Consider the following 23123-nt stretch of genomic DNA (forward strand, 5'->3'; position numbering starts at 1 on the left):
GTTTTCTACCCCCTCCAACCTGTCCTCAATCTTATCTATGCGTTAGGTGATTTTGTCAATATTGCCGCCTATGTTGGCCCCCATATTCTTTATCTCTGTCAGGAGGGCCGCTATGTCACCTTTCGTGGCTGCTGTCTCTCCGTGTGCCATGGGTTCCGTCGCCATCTTGGAGGTGACGAGTGTGGGGGTGGAAGGAGCGTAAGCGTAACTAGCCAGTTTTATTTTGGCCTGCATATACTTGGGTGCCTCGCCTCAGTCTCGGGTTCGAGCAGGCGAGGGTAGGACGTGAGGGCTTACCCCTCAGACTGCGCTGCGACCCCACACAGTTCTTAGTCGTCTGTTAGCGGTGATGTGCTTACCCTGCAGGAGGGACAGGTTGACGACACGCTCCAGCAGATAACCTTCGGAATATGCAGGGTCCCTGGTGTAGGGGCAAGGTTGGAAGGTGTCTCCTTGGTCTCAATTCGAATCAATACCAGGGATGTGAGGAGGCACACGCCCCTGTTTCAGGGCCTTACCCTCAGTCCAAAGGATCCTTGCCCTATGCATGAGGAGGAGCAGATGTTCTGCGGGGCTCGGAAGGCTATGTGTCTATAAGGAGGGGGGGCCGGTATAAGACTGTATGTTGTTGGGATTCACCTCGCCCCGTGCTTCTCCATTTTGCATGTGGTAACGTGCGTTGTAGGTGTTTAGAGAGGTTATGGTCGCTCCGGAGCGCACCCACTGTTGCTAGAGGTCCAAGAGTAGGGGTCTTCGCGGGCCACTTGGCTGGAATGTCGTCTTGCCACTAGCCTAGTGGATTGCCCACTTGTCTTTCGCCTCTATGGGCTGTTTCAAGAGGGGGAGGCAGTGGGCTCCTAGATCAAGCCCTCTATCTGATGGCTTAAACTGAAGGGGACCGGACCCCGTATGCCAAGCTTTTCGGGTGTGCGGAGGACCTGCAGTCAGGTGTCTATACGCTGCGGTGCGAAGGGCGCCCTGTGCGGAGGCTCCTTAAACCGTGGGGGACTTGCTTCAGCCCTGCGCCGCGTCCATGTATGTCAGGGCACGCATCCCCGATGCGCCGGACGCCCGTCATAGAGGCACACGAATATATGGGCCCAGTTAGTCCCTTTGAGGGCCGGGGCCCTACACATAAGCCGCGGCACTCCAATGTACCGCGGTTGCGGCGGACAGTGTGGGCTGTATATATAGGAAGGCGCAGCTTACCTCTCGGCGGGGCTTTCCTTATTTTCCGATGATCCGCGGGCCGGAGGGTGTGACTGGGGGTCCACGCTGTGGATCGTTCGGGGGCACCTCAGGGGAGTAGCTCTGTGGGCCGGGGGGAGGCTCGCTAGTCAGCGCCTCACGGGGTGCGCGTCGCTCTCCCACTGGGCTTGCTCGCTGGTCCGGCCAATTTGCTTTCGGTTTCGTGCCGTCTCCGGCAAAGAACTTCACTCGGAGTTTACTTGGGCTTCACGGGTCCGATTTCGATCGGTTTTTCTCCTGGTTGGTGCAGGCGTATTCCGATGCACGATTCTCTGCTGTTTTCACCGTGGGGTGGGTCGCGGGGTGGGGGGCTCAGGCCACCTCGTAGACCTACGGGGACAGAGCTCACACGGAGGAGGACACCATCCGTGCGCCCCCTGGTGGCCGATCCACTTTTTATATATAGTTATTTTTGTTGTCATTTTGTGGATTTTTTGTTTAAGGTTTTTGTTATGCATTTGGGACAATGGACCTCTTATACTTTTTGAATCCTTTTGTGTTCACCATGATGGAATGGATTTCTTTTAATTTTTGCTTTTATTTTGATTCATTTAAGGGCATGGACCTCATTTTTGAGTTTGACATATACTTTTCTGTGTCCTATTTTTTTTATATTTGGTCATGCTTACTTTTTTTATTTATTTTCAGGAAATGATAGTGACTTTCATACTTGTTTTACTATATTTTCTTATTTTTGCTACAAGTGGTGTTTGGTCTCGGATTTTGTTCAAGTTTGACGCTTCCTTACTCTTTTCTGTATCCCTAATGATGACCAATGTTCATGTGTGTGCACACAAGCATGCAGGTGTCATGTTTGACATCCATTTGCATGGGTCATGTCCTTGTGTGCATGACCAGTGGATGGGTGTTAACGTGGAGTTGGAGGGTGCACCGTGTGGTGGTCTTTCATTTCACATGTGCAACATATTTGTGTCTTGGTCCTCCATGTTTTTGGGAGGGTGGTGGGTTGGGTGAGTGATGGGAGTGTGTAATTTTGAAAATGTTTGAACAGGATTTGCTTGATGCAGTGTAAGTGCTTTCACAATCATGTGTTTGTTTTAAGTTAATTGTATCTTGTGTAGTTGGACATCCTGCTTTGCTATTCCTATTTTTCTATTGCTAGGGTTTGACACATGGACAGACCAATGCTGCAGTATGTGTTTGTTTATTATTTGTATCGCGCTCCGAACCCTGAGGTAACTGGGCGCTGGAAAACGTGGGTGTTACATGCATAGAAAACAAATGAGTTGGGAAGACCAGTGGTTACAGTTTTGTCTGATGACAAACAATGACAAATAAGCGCAGACGAGATAGGCGTGATGGTGTTAGTTAACTGTATGTTTGCCATGTACACAATCATGACTTGTCATTCCTCAGTGCTTGTGCCTGATTACGTCCTGTGGAAATCTGCTATGGTCAGCTATGTACCCTCTGAACTTGTCATAAGGTCCCCTCACATGCCAATTGCACACTGGCACTGGCTCACAGGCTTGCACAATCTTTAGACTGTTTTTTATGTATGCCAGCAGACACCTACCGACAGTTTGCAACTCCTGTTTTCACTTAGGCTTGGAATTGACACAAGCTGGCCAGATCAACTTTGTTGTCGTTTTGGGTATTTTTCTTGATGTCCTTCACATGTGCAGAACTGCCACCTCCACAACCACATTTCATCTATCAACACTTCCCAGGCACGGGCACCGTCTCAATGTCACCTGCCCAGATGAATTTCTAGTGTCTTGTCTTCACTCACTTCCCCTTCCTGGGGACTCTTTGGCCCTTTGCACACTTGTGTACATGTGCATTGAGAATGACATGCGATTTCATTGGATGTCATGTCCCTCACACATGGGAGTATCACTCGTGTGTTTATGGGGTAATAGGTTCATGTGATGTGTGCTCATTGAGGCTCATGCCATGATACGGCAGGCAAATGTCTCTTAATGTGACACAAATCGAGGGTGCTTTGAATTCTGTCACGGTGTGTCTATTTGTACATGTTTTTTTTTTACGTTACTTTGTCACATGGCATGCAGGGACGCTCTTTGCCATACACTTTTGTGATGTGTATGTTGGGATGTGGTTGCAGTCAGCAATTGCATGTGATCAGCTGGGACACGGATGCGCGTGGGCCAGGTGTATGGCCTTTTTGTTGTTTGCTGTATGTTTTGTGGACAGGAGGTTGGTGTCAATACATGACATGCAAGTTCACAGACATGCCATCGATGGAGTGTACGTGTGTCACTATGTCAGCATCCGGCATGCAGGTGGTGTCCAGTATGCAGGGCCTGCCCTGACGGGTGATGGGGGTGAGGGTGTCCCATGACACGGGGCCTGCCTACAGGTTGCTGTGATGGGGGTGGGTGTGTACTATGACACAGGGCCTGCCTGGAGGTTGCCCTGACGGGTGATCTGGGGGCAGGGGGTGTCCCTTGACACGGGGCCTGCCTGCACACCAGCCAAATCGCATGGAAACTCAGCACGTACCCTGTCCGCACCCCGCCAAATCGGGTGAAGACTCAGCACGTACCCCGCCAAATTGCATGGTGACTCAGCGCGTACCCCGTCCGCAACCCAGACAAATTGCGTCAAAACTCATGGCGTACCCCGTCTGCACCGAGTTTTCACGTGATTTGGCTAGAGGGCTGTATGCTGGACCAGGGATGGCGCTGGGGCTTCTGCTGTTTTAGGCATTTTACTGGCTTTTTACTGCGTGCGGGGGCGTGTTGGGGGCACTACTGGCGCTGCATGATGTTCCTTGCGCCACGGCTAGTGAGGACTTGGGAAATCCATTAATACACGTGCCGCGCAATTGTTTTTGCACCACGGCTGCCGCACGCATGGCACATGCTCCTTCTCAACGCGTGGCACTTGTGCCTTTTCTGCGCTGGATTCCATGAATCTGGCCCTAAATGTTTTTAAGCCTACTTACACCAGACTATGCCTTAACGCCCCTGACATCAGTATGTAGCAAAGACATGCAGCCAATTCGGGCATGCTGGACATACAGTGAGTCTCCGGCACTCACGCCATCTCCTGACTCCTCTCAGCACCCATCCATATGCCTGACCTTATGGGTTGCTTTCTACCGCAGCTTGGACAGACCTGCAAAGCCTTATTTGGCCAAATGCACACACAGATTCTAATCCTACTCTGTGACCATCAACACTCTGGACTTTGGTCTTCGAGGGCGTTACCACCACCAGCGCATTGATAGTTTAATAATGGTGAAAAGTGCTATATAAATGGAAACTACAATACAACATTTTTTAATTAGTCATGATTACTCCTCCAGTCCCCATTTCGAGTCTTGCAACCCAATAATTCACATGATCCAATTTGATCTCGTGCATGTAAGCTTCACAATCAGTAATAAAATCTGCAAGCATCTGAGATTTCTTATCCAAGCTGACGTATTCACCAATGGGTGTATGGACTGATGCTTTTCAAATTGTATTTTACCATAGAGTAAAATTCTTTTCAACATTGCTACTGTATGTAAAGAGCTAAATCTAAATTCCATTCTTAATTTCCTGGACGGGAAGGAAATTGGAAAGGTGTGAAAAGCCATCACCTCTCTCATGCTTCCAACCAACCTCTGGGAGCCACAAAATAACCTCTGGGGGCTATTTTCTGTTCATACAATAATATGGGAAGCTTAGAAAAGCCTGCATACTCTGATACAATTCTTTAAAAATGAAAGACCAAATCTTTAAGCATGTCTTGTCTTTAGTTTATGCTCCGAAATTGTTTGTTATACAATATCCCAGCAAAGATACCTCTGATTTTTCTGCTAAAGAAACCTTATTTAAATGATATACAAAACGCTTCCAGCCGTATCGCTTTGACAAATCTCATTCTACGGAATTTGCTTGGATTTAGTTGTTATTGGTTTCTATCTGCATACTTCCATATTTTATTTAAACTACATTGGCGCACCCCATTGCCGTTTGATCAAAAATAACCAAGTTTTCAGCATAGGCTACCCAATTTATTTTTATCATAATGCATCCGGGATAACTGCTAAATAAAGATTAAAAAAGCTGGGAGCTAAAAATCATCCTTGCTTTAATCCTTGCACCGTGTGTACGTGACTATTATTTAACCCATTATCTAATTTTACTAATGGCAGTATTTCAGTGTAGCAGTATCAATACATTCAGTAAGCCCAGTGAAACTCCCAAATGATCCAACTCTAGCCATAGTTTTTCTGTCTACCATTTCCTAGGCAGCAGTAAAAATTCAAAAAGAAATAAAAATAAAATCTCGATAAGCTGCGTAGATCGGCAGTCCTGGTTTGTTAATCGACTGGCACTTCAAAATCAGCCCACACACTAATAAGAAAGAACAGGATATTGTTTTGTTATCTGCACCCATTGAATCCCTTTGGGGCAGGTGGGCACCAACAGTAGTAAGCAAAACCCTGAAACAGAACTCTAATTCTCATATATACCACCCCCAGGTAAATGGGAATTGCTAGGGTCAACTAGCCATGTCTTTGGTCCAGGGGACACTGGTGCAGAGGTAAATCTGGTTGCTGGATTTGGGCCTGGCTAGTGGTGGTTGAGAAATCCTGAATAAGGATCTGTTCCATGAATCCACCAACTGGATGGGGCAGACAATGAAACATGACCACTGCAACTCCCACGATGGATACATCCCAGGAGACTGGAGGCAAGGTGCATTTGTGGGACCACTCCGGTCAGGGTCAGGCAGACTTTGGTCTTGTAGGTGATGGAGCTCTCAAGATCAAGAAAGGCCCTTTTCTTGGGGGAGAGCATCTGCTGCAGGTGACCAAGTTTGTGTCCCCTGCCAAAGTCATTTGCAAAGTGCCATGCCTCCAAACGAAATGGTGTCTGTTGCGGCAATGTGCCCTTTCAATGGATAATCCTCCTCTGGGATGATCCAGGGAATCTTATGAAATCTTTGTCAGACGGACTGCCGTACTGGATGCAAGGTATTGGGCAACAGTCTAGGGGAAGAATGCACCTGATGGTATTCCCTTACCACTGAGGATGGTCCTGCGGTTCCATGGTGGATGGCTTTGGCAATGTCTGTTCCTCAGCAGTCTTTTTGCATTTCTCTGCATCGTCTTGAGTATTCAGACTCCTGGGTTCAGTGGGAAATGTGCAGAATAGCTCTAGTTCTCATTTCATTTAAAATCTGGGCTAACGCCTGCCCAGCCCAACGCCGGGTAGGCTGTGCACCATTCATACAGGCAGCGGCTGTCCAATCATAGATGGGCTGCTGCTCAGCGTCTGCCCAGCAGACGCTCCCTGGTTGGAAGGTGCATTTGGAACAGAGTTTCAATCCCATGCTCACATAGTTCCAGGCCCAAATAGCACTTATCGGGAATCCAAGGCTGTTTCCCCTCAAAGTTCATAACCTTATTTGGGAGTTTCCAGCCCCAGAGGGCAGGAAAATGGCCAACAAGAAAGATGCACAATGGACAGTTGGTGTACCACAAAAGTAGGCATTTTGCGTACACTGTACTCACAATAGCATTATCGCATTAAATGAACGATGCCCGTTAGTGCACTGCCAGCATATGCTGCGCACATCATAAATGTACCAGACATGTTTTTAGGTAAAAAGAAAATGTTCCACAGTGCTTCAGTAACACCCCACTACAAGTGGGTTGTTGCCATGTACAATAAAGGGAAAAAGTAAACCTGAGAAACTTCCTCGGCAGTGGCGCCTAAAGCGAGTGACCAGTGCCACCCAAAAATGTGCACTGGGTACGTGAGTGAGACTAGAAGGACCTCGCTTATCGCCAAAAGCATCCAGTTCAGAACATATGTGCTGGCAGCTCTATTGAAATCAATCCAGAGAAAGTGGCAAAAAGTGAATGTCCCTAATAGAAATCATAACAAGTTACTCATCATTGTGACTGCTCATAGTCCATGTTTTTAATTTCTTTACTGCCCATCCATTAGCCACCTGTTGAAAAGAAATCCAATATAATTGGCTGTTGTGGCTGGTACAATATGCAAGAGAGGAATTTACAAGTGGTGTGGTTATGCCTGTACACTAGCACCTCCATTATTATTGTTTAGAATGATGCTCTGGTTCATGCTATGGTCCTATCACTTTACTGTGTGGATATCCCACAAGTATTGAGGAAAGGGGAGTTTTGGACTAGATGTACAGTAGCCACTATTGTGCATAGCTAGTTCTACATGTGACACACCTTGTAGTATTTTAGGTACTTGGTGACATGGCTAAACATAGCCCACTGTCCATGAAAACATTAAAGGTGGCCACAAGTAGTCATGGGTTGTAGTACTGTTAACCTGTATATCGATTCATGCACTACCAGAATGTCTCTCCTTGTGTAAATGTCAACATAAAACTGAGTGAGTGCCGTAGAACTGCCCCCCAATCCTGTGTAAGTATACACCGTGCGTAGATTGCAGCAGTTCTACAAGGATGCGTTCTTTATTTGCAGCAAGATGAAAGGGATGCAGAATGGTCCTCAAAGTCATGCTAATGGAAGCTCCAGGAAGAAGTTTAAAAACGATTTGCAAGTGGCGGCCAATAAGACTATATCCTCCGAATCTGAAGGCGCACAATCAAAGACACTTAAGGTGGATGTGGACCCACTCAGCATTTTGGTGGACAATGACGCAGGTAAATTAATTCCTTCATATTGGCACGGGTTGTCTGGTTACAGCATTTTCCAGTACAAGACATATTATTGTTTACATGATGCTTCATTGCAATGATTAATGTTGGGCGTGTTATGAAGTTGATTTCTCACAACCCAATGGTGTTGATATTTTAAAATGCCCAGATATTCAGCTACCCATTGACATGTTTTGCTTTGGCATTTTGCAAATGTAGCTGGGGGACGGATCTATGCGTGCTTGGCGGCAGACTGGTCTAGGCTGGCGCTGTAATACACTTTTGTGCTGTGCAAGTATTTAACCTGCCTCTTGCCTGTCTCCAGCATCCCCCAGCCTACCCGAATTCCTGGATCAGCCTGGGTATGCCGCTGTAGGAAAAGCAAAAACAAAGAGGTGATGGCTGGAAGGTTTCGAATGAATCTTAACCACTGGCATTGCTCTGGGCAACCCTCCAGACCATCGTTCTTCACCCAAGGACTTGGTCTGGAAAGGCAAAAGGTAAATGTATAAGAATTCCCCCAAACTTGTAGGAAGAAACACTAGTTTAGCATATATTTGCATCACAAGGAAAGGTAGACAAAGGAGTGCTGGTATACTTTGTTTCTAGTTATTGGTTAATATATATTGACTTCAACCTCGGTACACCAGCAGTTTTCTATTTTTTGCATGAAAAGGGGTAATATATTTAACACTATAACTATTCCTAAGCAACTGCATCAAGAAACCAAGAGTCCTTTAAATATATATATTTCTGAGGCTTGTGGAATCTGCTTAGATCACATGCTGTGCATAGGCCATCTAGTGGAAGCTGCGGAGTATTACAGTTTGTTTTTCGAAACTCGAAAATGGGCGTCGACACAGGCGTGCCAGTAATACTATCCCTAGTGTGACATCCACTGTACCCAAGATCCCTCACGCGTCTAGGATCCTCAGATTGTTTTTTTCCGCCATACTGGTCGGAAGCATCTTGCGGAGTTCCCTGGCCTTAGCCATACTTTTACTTATTATTGAAGTTTAAAATTTATTATTAACATCCTTCCCCACCCCAACGTCGACCCTCGACACTGGACGACGGCTGGAGAAGACATCGACCGTCGGCCGCTGCACGACGGATCTGGGCCTCGGAAGGCCGCTGGCCTCGGCCCGGGCCTAGTAGGCCGCTGGCCTCGGCCCTGCAAGTAGGGAGAGTGGGGGGTGGTACATACTCTTCACTCTTGGTATATAGGTACACCGTTAGGTACACCCTATATATTTCCTACACTTACCAGCCCGGTGCCTCAAGGTGCGTATGGAGGGTACCCCTTTCCAATTCTGCCCCAAGTGCAACCGCAAATACCCTTGGGTCGACAGGCACGCCACGTGCAATCTCTGCTTGCCGAGGGACCACCCCGAAGCGAACTGCAGAGCGTGTAGTAGGTTTAAGCCTAAGACACTTAAGGACCGTTCGACAAAGCGTTGGGCCCACCACGCCAGGCAGGCGGCCATGGCAGCGGAGGGCGCCTTCAGCGAGGGCATTACGGTGTCGAAAGACTGCCGAGCGCAGGTCCCCAACCTCGGAAGGTTGTCCGGCAGGGCGGCTATGGGGAAGACCCCCGGCGACGCAAGCGCTACACACCCTACACACACTAAGCACACTAAGTCCAACCGAACCTCGACGACGTCGACTTCTCGGAAAGAGGCACAGATAGAACGGTCCGACTCGGTGTCCTCTGGGCGCTCTCGATCGAGATCGCCTCATGACGCAAGGCAATCATCCACTCTTGCCAAGAGTGCCTCGCTCCCTAGATTAACGGAAGTTCGATCGTCGGAAGACGAAGACGACTTCCACCCCCAGGCCGCGCTCCAGGAGACCGAGGCCGCAGCTATCACCAGCGAGGCCCCACGCTCGAAACACACAGATACCTCCCCAGACCCTCGACGACAGCCGTCGAAAGTCTCTGGGGCCTCCAAGGGGCAGGGAAAACATTTTTCCACGCATGGGGAGGGGGGGGAAACAGCGGAAAGCACAGCCTTCCACTCCTCTAAGACCATCCTTCCACCCTAAGCAGACAGACAAACACAAATCTACTGGGACATCAACATCCAGTAAGGGTACCCTTGAGTCCCCTAAGTTGCCTACTAAAGACACTACTAAAGTCATACCCTGTTCCAAAGTATGGTCCAGTGAAGACATAGACAGGGTCATGTCAAGGATGTCTTCCTTAGCTGATTTTTATGAAAAGAACCCAGAACATTTCCTTTCGTATGACCCTCAAGGGGCCACACCCTCAGGCTCCTCTGATCCTATCCCCCTAAGTAAGAAGGCCCGGTTTGAAAGACCTGAACCCTTCGAGGTGCAGCCTTACTCTACTCCATACTCTACTCCACACCAGGAGTTTGAAATTATGGAGGAACAAACCGGGACTGAATACTATGCGGATGATGAGGACCTGGAGGAGATAGAAGATGAGCATGAAATTTACAGAGTAGATTCCCCGGTAGAGAGCGAAGCCCCAGTTACCGACTCGCCAGTCGATAACCAGCCCCTCCTTAATGAAGTTCTCGCCCGCGCAGCAGAACATTTTCACATCGACACCCACGGTGTACAGGAGGAAAGGGACTTCGCAGAAGAGTTGGTGGGAGAGAGGAGGCCGGTCGCTCAGACCATCCCTATCCTTAAATCCATCCAACGTAGAATAGATCCATCCCTGGTGAATCCTAACCTCACCAGAGCTGTCAACCCCAGAGTCGAAAAACTTTTTCGGGCAGCCCAGTCTGACCCTCTTTATATAAGAGGACATCTCAAACCAGACTCCCTAGTGGTTACCAACACTCGGAAGAGGGCTGGGACACCCTTATCGTCGTCAGAAGCTCCTCCCGACAAGGAGAGCAAGAAACTGTACGGGTTTGGCAGGAAGGTAGCCTCAACGTCCGCCTACCAAGCAATGATTGCAAACTCCAACACCCTGTTGGCAAGTTACAACTGCCATCAATGGGAAGAGGTCGCGGCGCTCATAGCCTCTGCTCCTGAACCGTTAAAGGGCCAGTTGGCTCGGATCTCGGCAGAAGGGAGAGCCGTGTCTGGTTGCATATTAAAAGCAACTTTCGACGCCGCGGACAACGCAGGAAGATTGATAGCAGAAGGTACTGTTATCAAGAGACATGCATGGTTACGGCAGTCGGGGTTCAAAACAGAAACCCAGGCTTCATTAATAGACAAGCCAGTGGAACACGATCTATTGTTTAGGAAAGCGGTCGAAGACGCACTTAAGAATGCCAAGGACGAATACGAGACTCTCAAATCCCTTGGCCAGCTTACCAACAAACCCCCTAAACAGAGGGGGAACGGTAATTTTCGCCCAAAGAGGCAACTATGCCCAAGGACAGGGTACACAATGGAATAACAACCAGCAGTCTACCCAAAGTTACGGCAGGGTTAACAAAAGAGGTCGTGGAAGAGGCAGAGGCAGCCCCAACAAGGGAGGTGGCAGGCCTCCACCTAAGCAGTGACGCTCAGTTCAGGGTCCCTTCTCACGCAACCCCAGTAGGGGGACGCATTTCCAACTTCACCCAAGCTTGGGAAGGGATCACCTCAGACAGATGGGTGCTGTCAACAGTGTCCACAGGATATTGTATAGAATTACTGCAGCGTCCCCAGAACCACCCTCCACGACAAAGAATACACTCCTTAGAACATCAGAAGATCCTTCTCGAGGAGATCGCCATTCTTCTACAAAAGGACGCAATAGAACTCGTCCCGGGACACCAGGTAAACAAGGGTATTTATTCAACTTACTTCCTTGTGCCAAAGAAAGATTTGACAATGCGGCCAGTACTAGACTTACGGCCTGCCAACAAGTATGTCAAGCCCCAAAAATTCCGTATGACCACGCTACAAGAGGTAATCCCCCTCCTAAAAAAGGGGGATTACATGGCAACCTTGGATATGAAAGATGCTTATTTTCATATTTCCATGATCCCAGCACACAGAAAATACTTGCGCTTCAAGGTGGACAGTCGCCACTACCAATTCAAGGTACTGCCCTTCGGGATAGCTTCAGCACCAAGGGTATTCACCAAGGTACTGGCGGTGGCAGCTGCACACCTACGCAGGGAAGCAATCCCAGTGTACCCTTATCTAGACGACTGGCTCATAACGGGGGAAACCCCAGGAATTTGCAGGTCAAACATTCAGAGGACCATCGACCTCCTCCACGAATTAGGCTTCTCTATCAACGAGAAGAAGTCAAGTCTGGTGCCAAGCACCTCAAAACAGTTCCTAGGAGCTATCCTAGATACTCAGAAAGGATTGACCTTCCTTTCGGAAGACAGAATTCGGAATATACTACTGCAAATTCCACATTATCAGTCAGGTCAACAAATAACGGTACGCAAAGCAATGCGGTTACTGGGCATGATGGCGTCATGCATTTACCTGGTCCCCCACGCGCGTCTGCGCATGCGTCCCATGCAAGAATGGTTGGCGAAACAATGGTCTCAGGCAAGTGGTCAGTGGGACGATCTAGTGGTCGTTTCGCCAACACTCGTACAGAGCTTACACTGGTGGACAAGAGAAAATCTCGCAAGGGGAAAACCCTTTTACGATCCAGAAGTACAGGCAGTGGTGACTACAGATGCATGCCTGACTGGGTGGGGAGCTCACCATCTCCACCACACAGCTCAGGGTCTCTGGTCTCACTCAGTAGCCAAGAACCACATCAATCTGCTAGAGCTTCTGGCAGTATTCCGAGCGCTTCGGGCGTTCGAGCCCCATCTACTAAACATGTCGGTGCAAATCCGGACGGACAGCACGACAGCCATGTTCTATCTGAACAAACAAGGAGGGACTCGTTCGCCAAATCTGTCCAAGCTTGCCCAGAAAATCTGGATATGGGCACTCAGACGGAACATCTTCCTGTCATCACAACATGTTCCAGGGGAGCTCAATTCCCTAGCGGATGCCCTAAGCAGAGACTCCCTCCCAGAAGAACACGAATGGGTCCTTCACAGAGATATCGTAGAAGATCTCTTCTCTCGGTGGGGTTTCCCCACTATAGACCTATTCGCCACAAGCGAAAACAAACAATGCCCAGGATTTGCATCCAGGTTCCCCCAGCCAGACTCCCAAGGGAACGCCCTGTGGATGAACTGGTCAGGGATGTTTGCGTACGCTTTTCCACCAACCCCTCTCATCAGGAAGGTGGTGTACAAGATGAACAAAGAATCGATGACGCTCATCCTAGTTGCTCCCATGTGGGCGAGACAACCATGGTTTCCACACCTACGCAGGATGGCGGTGTGCGAGCCCATCAAACTCCCAGCCTGGTACAACCTACTGTCCCAGCAACAAGGTCCAACAGTGCACAAAGAACCCAACTCTATGAACCTGGCAGCATGGCTCCTGAGGTCATAAAGTTTGGCCATCTCAATTTACCACAGAGGTGTATGGACATCCTAAAAGAATCCAGGAAACCAAACACAAGGCACTGTTACTTTGACAAATGGAAGAGATTCGTTATTTGGTGCCAGAATAAACAAATCAATCCAGTTGATTGCACTCCTTCCAACGTTGTAACATACATGCTCCACCTGCTAGACGCAGGTTTGGTTTTTAACTCTCTGAAAGTACACCTGGCAGCCCTCTCGGCTTACACCACATCCCATAACAAAGTATCGTGGTGGAAAGTACCAGTAGTTAAAGCCTTCATGGAAGGAGTAAAGAGACTTCACCCTCCTATTTCGAACCCACCGCCAGGATGGGACCTCAATGTGGTGCTAGCTAAGCTCATGGGCCCCCCTTTCGAACCCATGCATAAAAGTAGTCTCAAACACCTGACTTATAAAACGGCCTTCTTAGTAGCCATTACCTCTATAAGAAGGGTCAGTGAAATTCAGGCTCTGTCAGTGCAGGATCCTTTCTTTGCTATCCACAAAGACAAACTGGTTTTACGCACACACCCTAGGTTCTCACCTAAATTTATATCTAAGTTCCATGTAAACCAGTCCATCGAGCTTCCGGCTTTCTTCCAGAACCCGCAAAGCTCAGCTGAGGTGAAACTACACACCCTTGATGTGCGTAGGGCGGTCCTCTACTATGTAAATAAAACCAGACCGCTAAGAAAAACAGATCAACTGTTTGTCTCCGTAGCTACAGGCAGAGAAGGGGATCGCGTCTCTAAAGGCGCGATCTCGAAGTGGATTATCAACTGTATACAGCTGTGTTACTCTCTTTCTGAGAAAACTCTGCCTTTTACGCCAAGGGCCCATTCTACTAGAGGCATTGGGGCCACTCTGGCTTTCATTGCAAATGTTCCCCTCGACACCATTTGCAAAGCAGCTACTTGGAGCTCTATTCACACTTTTACTCAGCATTACTGCATTGACACTCATTCCAAGACAGATACACAAGTGGGACAAGCGGTTCTAAGACACCTGTTTGCTCATGACCCTTCTCACATCCCACCTCCTTCTTCTGGTACTGCTCGCTAATCTATGCACAGCATGTGATCTAAGCAGATTCCACAAGCCTCAGAAGGGATACATTACTCACCGTAATCGTATTTCTGATGCTTGTATCTGCTTAGATTCACATGCGACCCACCCTTCCTCCCCTCTGAGAGAAGGCGCATGATTGCTTGTAGTCTTACCTTTCTGTCTATCTGCTTGGATTATCTGTACTCGCGCTACTCCTCATGCTTCCTCATGTCAGAAAAAATACAATCTGAGGATCCTAGACGCGTGAGGGATCTTGGGTACAGTGGACGTCACACTAGGGATAGTATTACTGGCACGCCTGTGTCGACGCCCATTTTCGAGTTTCGAAAAACAAACTGTAATACTCCGCAGCTTCCACTAGATGTCAGCCTATGCACAGCATGTGAATCTAAGCAGATACAAGCATCAGAAATACGATTACGGTGAGTAATGTATCCCATATATAATGTCCTTTAAAAAGTACACTTTTACCAAAACTTATATATAAAATCCTTATTTGAGAAACGACCTGGCCAGGGCTGTCTCAAGATCCTTTATGCTGTGCAAGATCTTGTAAGGTGCTAGAGTCCTTAGATGGTGCAGGCAGGGCTTTTAGGGAGCGCCAAAGTTCCTTTTAACCAGGCTGTTTATGCAAAAGGCACCCCGGCACTTGAGCAGTATTGTGGTGGCCCCTGCAGGGAATCTTGGCCAAGCCGTATGTCAGAAGCAGCCCAGACTTAATTGCAAGTAACAGAGGTGAAGGAGGGCAGACAAGTACTTCAACACGGCCTGCGTCTACTAGTAGCGGCCTGGGCATTCAATGGCCAGCACCAATCGTGCAGCGCTCCCTGTGAGGACAGAGCATCCAGGGCGGTGAAAGCGCAATGTTTCTTGTCTCCAAAGGAAGTGCCAAATAAGTGAGCTGAGCCATGGGGTGAAGTCCAGTGTGGCACTCTTCCTGGCAATGGGACACTGCATCTATCCAAAGCTCGGCCGCAGCAGTGATTTCAGTGAGCAGCGCCCCTCCTGGCAACCAGTTATTCGTTTTCCTTTTAGGTGGCACTGATCGGAGCACCAGGCTTAACCCTCCTGAGTGAGGGTCAGGCAGATTTTCAAATGATTTAATTGTGCTCTGCCAACCTCAAAGTTCTGTATGCTTTTGCTTGAAGGGCCCCACACACTGCACATGCGCAGTGGGACTCTTCATTAACTTCCTTTTTCTCTGAATGCATATGGGCAGGGTTTTACACATACTTTGTCTTTGCCGCTTTACTTTGTCTTTTAAGAAAACCGACTACTAATTACTTATGGATGGCAGGAGGGCAATTCTACCACAAACATTGACTTCGTTTTTCAAGTTTTTTAAATCCCCACTCCATTTGAACTGAGTGGAGAGCAGCAGATCCATTTCAAACTGTTTATTTTACTTGGTTGGTCTATGCTGAGATCCCTCTAGTCCCATTAATGTATTTCAATTGAGCAGGTCTAAGGGCTAGCTTCAGATTACATATACCTTCAAGGTAAAGGTTTGCATCCTGTGACGGCTTGCTAAAAACCCACGAATATCAATGTAAATTTGCAGTTTGGGTGGAAGGTGAATATTTTAGTCTTCCCCACTCCAAATGGGATAAGGTTCTAAAACTGTGGCTAAGACCAACCCAGGATGGATAGCTCTACGATGTGGTTCATGCAGCATGTACTTTTCCTATTGAACAGGTGTGCTTTCACTTTTTAGTAGTGATTACTTTTCTATTAATTTGAGTCATTTGTCATATGATGGACTTGTCTAGACTCTAGTGCTTTGCAAGCGTCACAAGAGCTATATAATGAACAGTAATATGCAACTACTTAAAAGCTGAGGATCAGAAAATTGGGAAAATGTTAGCAGTTATTTAAATATGTTCAGGGAAACTGACATTGAATGGGAACGTATTGAGGTTTCTGTAGAGAAAGAGGTGATTATGGGGTCAGATGAATTCATCTGGGATGGATGAACTCCTCTGTGCAGGTGATTAAGGGAGGAGTGAGTGGAAAGGCCCAATGTGAATCTTTCTCTACTATTAAGTAGTTTTGCAGATAAAGAATGAAAAAATGTGTGCATTCAACCTGGCTTTGGAGTGAGTTAGAGGGCCAGAGCATGGATGGAGGAGGCTCCAACTTTGTTACCTACTAATACTTCAGAATGTTATGTCTAGGAAGGTCTTTTTCCTAGACTGGTTATAGTGGAATAGGTTATTTATGATGAAAGAAGGGTACTTCCCTGGATCAGAGTGATGCAATGTGCAGTCGTAAATTGAAAATAATAGGCAAGAGAAAGCCAAGAAAGACCTACGAAGGCACTATAGAAAATAGGTTGCCAATTATTTTATAAAAAACGAGGAACCCTTGCATTCGGAGTACTTGAAGTTGATATGAGAGGTAATGCGGCATGTCCATGTGGTGTACATTATAGGAAAGTCCTGTGTATTTTGCGCCCCAGTCAGCAGTTAATTGTGTATTTTTTAGGTTAAAAGGTAATTGAGGAGGAGGACCACCACCCAGACCCACTTGGATCATGGGTGAGGGATGCCTGTTGTATCGATGAAAGTGAAGATCGTGCAGGTCTGAGAAGCTGGAGCCGGAGTTGTTCCTTGCATCGCAAAACAAAGGAGCCTGGCCAGGCGAGCACTTAGCTGCAGTGGTGGAGAAAGCTGCTCCCGCTTCACCCTCTTGAACCAGCAGATCCCATGAGCTCTTTACGGGAACAGGCAACCTCCTCCACAAAATCTTGTGCACGTGGCTGAGTGACTCTGATTAGATGCCGCTTCATGACATTTGCAGCCACCAGTGTTGGGAACTAAGGCCCACAGCTCAGCAGATGGAGAGGACAAGGGGGTGAACACCTCTGGCGAAGATACCCTGGTGTTTGCTGCCCATTCACCTATTTAAAAGGTCAGTGAACCCAAATCGCCTAAATCCACGTGGTGGTCAAGAGCTCTCCCCCACCTGTAGAATGGACACATTCTATAGCATGCTCCAGTGATTCGGCCTGCCCTCTTACCAGAGGCTGCACCCTCAAAGTGCCCATCGCCTGACCCACAATAACCCGGTTGTGAAATAATGTATGACCTTGGTCTATACCTGCATATATTACATGTCATGACCAAACTTCATAAAAACCCTAAATCTGGGGATGTTTTGGCAATGATGGCATTGGGAGAAAAAGCAAAGTAACATGAATTAGCTATCACTGCGTAGAATCGGAGTTCCCGCATCCGATGCACCTATGGACACTGCAGCTAAGATGGACCTTCAGAATGTATTGGCTGATCTATAAAAAAGAGCTACACAGCAATGTGGTGGAACTATTGCAATAAGTAACCTCCCTGGACCAGCAACTGAGTGAAATAGAACGCTGAGTGGAAGAGATGGAAAACACCTAATGCAAGCAGTCTTTTGAGGACTCCGGACTTACCAACAGAGTGGAAATCCTTGAAGTGCTCAGTGAAGCAGTGATGGCGAAACAGGAACACCTTGAGAATAGCTTGAGGAATAACCTCAGGGTGCGCATAACACCTAATGCAAGTAGACTTTTGAGGACTCCGGACTTACCAACAGAGTGGAAATCCTTGAAGTGCTCAGTGAAGCAGTGATGGCGAAACAGGAACACCTTGAATAGCTTGAGGAATAACCTCAGGGTGCACATTATACCTAGTGACATCCAAGACCAAAATCTATAAGCATATGTTCAGGACCCCTTTTGGAAACTCCAGACAGACCATGCAGCTCGGTTGAACACACTTGGTCTACTCTACATTTCAGAAGGAACGCAACCAGACGTGCTCATGACAACTTTTTTTTTTCTTTCAATTGAAAGAGAATCCTGAAACTAGTACAAGAGGTCCAATACTTTTTCCATTCTGCCAAAGTTCCCATCCTCCAAGATTTCTCTCCCAACACCCTATCCAAATTCAGAGCAATGTGAAAAGTTACATCCTGGCTCCAAACAAATGTAATCAAATATCTCTAGTACCCCTCAGCACACTTACGTTTACCCACAATGCCCGTGCATGGACTTTGTCTTCTCCCCATGATGCAGAGACCTTGCTGTGACCAAATACTGACTCGGTCTCTGGAACTCCTCTCCTGAAGATAAGGACGTGAGTGTGAAACACGGCTCCATAAAACCCAACAGGAGGCTGATGTAAAGGCCCGAATCTTCTACAGGTAAGATCACATCCGGAACTATCCGAAACGTCAAACTGTTATTGTAAAATATGAAACCACCCTGATGTAATACGTGCAGGGACAAAGGGCTTGAGAATGCTACAATTGAGCAGTAGGACTGTTCCCGCTATTTAAACGAAATAGCAAAGGACAGACTTCTTTGTCGTCTTCTGACCCTTTCGGCAGTGGCCCGTGCAGTTCTGGTATGTGGAGAGCTGTTATTTGTCAAGAAGGAGAACCCAGCGAGTGAGGTGGCCGCATTGAAGCCCACAAGGCAGATCTTGGGCTTCGGGAGACTGCAACGAGGCACAGTAAACCTGGAGAGGCAGAAAGGTGACGGCACAACCTGCAATGGGTGGATCATTTTGTTGAAAAGCAGTGCCAAGACCGCCTGCTGTAGCCTACAGCAAAGCTGCATAGGCACGAGGGTGCAGAGAGTACAAAAAACTGTTGGCGTGACCTGTCGTGGTTGGACTGAGTGGTCCAACAACAGCACCAAGGCCACCAACAGTAATTGGCTGCAGAAGAAGTTGGCCGCAGAAGTAGCGTGAAGGAAGAAGCTGAAACTGAGAGATTGAACCTGCAACCCCTGACAAAGACAGTGAAGAGTTCCCCGGGAGAAGGTAACGGGAACAAGTCCAAGTCCGGGAGGGGGCCGGGAACACTCAAGACTGTAAATCGTGAAGTAGTATATGAAGTAGTTAATCTCTTTGTAGCACAATTCCCTCAGCAGTTCCACAAGAGCATTGGGACAGGATAAAGAGAAAAAAGGAAGTGTGTTGAAACTTCCTTTTACGGAATTACATGTTTTATTGAAGTCTATAAAGGACATTGGGGAACCAGGTAGGAGAAGGGAGTCCTTCTCCTAGCCCACTGAGGATCCTGTTTTTTTGGTTGTCACAAAAAGCTTGGGACTTTACCGGAACTTTTATTTTGAGAAGAATTGGCTTCTTTGTGACACTTTGAATCCAGGAGCAGGGAGTCATTCTTTGGGTCACGATCAGATCCCAAACTTTATTATTGTTTCTTATAGTGCCAGGGATAGTGTAGGAGCTTTTGGACTGGGCGGTGCCTTTTGATGTGGATTTTACGGACATCCTGACGAGCACCCGAGTTCCTTTATTTTAGGTAGGGAAACCCCATTAGATCTAACGACAGATAGGTTAATCTTTTACTTTGATATGATATGGCATTTATAACACGCCTGTACACAAGTGTTACTTAAAATAATAGTTTATAGCAATCGGTATGGCACCACTTGTTCAGTCTCTGCATTCCTTGTCACCACAGTATGCAGGAGCACCCAGTGGGTGGTCCTGGACAACCAAACAGGCACAGGAGAGTGGAGACACAGGCGGCAGCCAGGAGATACACTAGCACCTTTTGACCTCAACTGACCCTTAACATAACACGCAGTCTTCGTCAGGCCTACATATCCGCACTCTCAACTCAACCACAGAAGCTGCATGCCCACGACCCTCCAACCTTGGTTGGCAGGAGATGCGTACTTTGAATATACAGGCCACGTCCAGGCAACCAATGGGGGGGGAAAAGGGATAGGTAGAGGTTGTGGATAGGTATGGGAGAATTCAGTTAACTGGAAAGAGGGTTATAAGCAGTAAAAAAAAATGTAAGCAGTAAATGGTTAGGCAGGCGGGAAGTCGGGTAAATGCATAAGACACAAACATGAAATCACACTGAAAAGCTGCCTCCCACTTTTGCCCTGTTGCCTCACTTATTTCCAGAACTCCTGACACCTAGCCACCCTATGCCTGTCCCTGCTTTCTTCAGCAAGTCATTTGATGTTGACCAATATGCTCTGCTTTGAAACACATTCACGTAAACTTCCAAACCAATAGATTACACATGAAAACCTTTTTAACTCAAGTTCCATCAATGTCCTGTTCGTTCCCAAATACTTATGCCCCACATTCCATGTTACCCAAATTAATCCCGAGTGCCCTTCCCCTACTAGCACTTCAATTTCACACTCCTCGTATGATCCACAGTTTCAAACAGTCCAAACAAGAAGCATATGTTGTATAAAAGCAATCAGAACAAGGCCGTCATAACTTGCTCCCCTTGATACATTCAGAAATAATGTGTAATGTGTGTGAAATGCCACTTAACTGAAGCCCCTGAACCCGCACGCGAGTTCAGGGGCATGGATGAACTGGTGTCAACAGCTGGAGGTCGTGTCGCCAGCTCTTGCTGAGTTCCGAACTAGGGTATGACGCTGCGCAATCACTGCTGCAGCCCCGGGAATGAGGAGTGTTGTCCGCTGTTCCAGAATAGAAGGTACAATCACTGCGGCGGGCCAGGAGACAGAATGTTCACTGCTGTGTCCCAGGCCCTCTGCTGTGATCGGAACAAAGAAGTTAAAAAATCCTTGTGGCGGCTGGTAGTTTGGCGTGCTTCCCGGGTGCAATCACAAGCAACAGCTGAAGCACGCTGCATGCTTATAAGTGTGAGCCAAGCGTGACCTTAGCCCTGAGGCAGCTGGGTAATGTAGTCCCTCGTCAGAGCCTTCATTTCTCAAACTCCAAACCACACTATCGCAGGCTACGGATCCTCCTTTCCTCTTCCCATTCCCAACATTACCTATGCAGCGGAGACCCTAACTTGACACATCAATGCTCATGCAGGTCCACATACTCACCGACCATGGCCTAATTAAACTTTCACAACTCTTCACTGGTGGGGCCAACTGTGGCTATGGACTTGTCTCCAAAGAGGTATGCTAAACAGGTCTGTTTATAGACTCAATACCTTCATCTCGCCTCCCTCCCCAGCCCCCCCCACCCCCAAGTCCCCCATTTTTCCCACTGGTTATTCACAGGTTTAAGACAGATTGTACCTCTACAGATTCAGAATCAAATGTTTAACCCTCATACCTACATTGCACAGCAATGAATCACTAATAGAAATTGACCACTGCACTGATCCCTCCAAAATGGGGCAGTAACAACTGAAACATACCAATGCTGAACTTCAAACACCCAACAGGATAGTAACTCTTATGAATATCGGCACTCGAAATGTGCAGGGACTCAATTCCCCCTCTAAACGCTACAGCATCCTCTCTTGCTTGTCAAAGTTGGGGATTCAAATGCCATTGTTGAAAGAAACCCACCTCCTGATGATTGATGAACACCATGAGTTCCCGGCACTACCTTTCACAATTCTCTTCAACCGTAGCAGCCAAAAAAAGAGAAGTGGGTTGCCTCCTAGCTAAAGATTTACTTTTTTTTTTAAAAAAAACAATCCACAAGAAAGAAACAGAGTTCAAGGCTTGCTGTTCGGTCACCTGTTGACTATCGTACTCATCTATGCTCCCAATGAGAAACAAGATGTCTCCTTTGTCTCCTTCCTAGATCTATATTCTAGACAGGTGACCTTTATGGGAAGATACCTAATAATTGGTGGGGGGGGACTTGTAATACAACACTGAGCCGTACAACAGATACATCCCTTCCCCTGACTCCCAACAGACTTTAGGAACGCATGCACGCTTTTGAAATTTGATTCTTAAACTTGATTCACATTTTAATATTTCACCATGAAAGTGAGTACCTTCTACTCTTATGTCCATCGAGGCCATTCAAGAGTAGACCAAATTCTAGCTGCCTCCTCCCTGCTTGCCTGGATTTACAGCTCGGCCATAAGGAGAAAGGCCCTCTCGGACAACTCTCTGGTATAGAAAATGTTAAAGTGGATCGCCTGAACCCCCCTTCTCCCCTGTGAGGGGCCCTGTGATTCGCCAAGATATTTCCTCCCTATTCGACTCCTATTTTGACCTTGATACTACACAGGGACAGCCTCTAATATAAACTGGGACGTTTTCAAGGCAGTGGTAAGAAGACAGCTAATTTAAAAGGCGTGATTTGTATGGATTGGAAGCCGAATGTTGACAAATGTCGTCCGAGCAAAATTAAAAGCCTTTCTCACTGAGCGTACTGCTCAATCCCGGATAGCCACAAAACAAACAAACTATACCCAAGCAATAAAACAAATCGTTTATTAGCTTAGAAGTTATTAAAAGCCAGGAAACTGAATGATATGGCATTTGTAACGCACCTATACACGAGCGTTTCAAGGCTCGACGAGGCAAGGTAGGGGGAACAGAGGGAGGACAGAGTGAACCATCTTACTAGGCCAAGTGACATTGAGATCGCGCAATTGTTGGGGTTGGGTAGTGCCAGAGGAAAGGGGGGGGGGCAGTACTGTACCTAGGATCAAAACAATAACCAGAAGTGCGGCCAGCAGGTGGCAGGTGCAAGGGTAAGTGCAGACAGCAGGTGTCAAAGGGAAGGTAGGGGGACTGTAGGGTTACAGATACCGACCCAAGTGCAAGGGTTGCCAGGAGGCAGTGCAAGTGTGCAACTGGGCAGGCAGGGACCTGAGCCCGAAATCAGAGGGTAGCCAGGTGACCAGAGCAGTATCAGACAGGAAATCAGCAGGTGAGTGGACGAGAGAAGGCAGAAGCAAAGAGGAAGGTCTTGAGGTGCTTCCGGAACCGGAAATGGTTCTCCTAAAGTTTCAGAAAGGCAGGAAGGCTGTTCCATAGGGAGGCCCCTGCCGAAGAAAGAG

General features: G+C 47.6%; 1 protein-coding gene across 2 annotated transcripts in view; it reads left to right on the plus strand.

Annotated features, from left to right (window-relative positions):
- NUFIP1 (nuclear FMR1 interacting protein 1) overlaps positions 1-23123 on the plus strand; it is a 546199-nt gene that overhangs the window by 365483 nt on the left and 157593 nt on the right. For both annotated transcript variants that reach the window (XM_069640255.1, XM_069640256.1), the window contains one exon: positions 7697-7878. In XM_069640255.1, coding sequence (XP_069496356.1) covers positions 7697-7878 — 182 coding nt within the window. The remainder of the gene's footprint in view (positions 1-7696; positions 7879-23123) is intronic.

The sequence above is a fragment of the Ambystoma mexicanum genome, chromosome 7q (assembly GCF_040938575.1).
Source record: "Ambystoma mexicanum isolate Mex_15411 chromosome 7q, UKY_AmexF1_1, whole genome shotgun sequence".
Lineage (NCBI taxonomy): Eukaryota > Metazoa > Chordata > Amphibia > Caudata > Ambystomatidae > Ambystoma > Ambystoma mexicanum.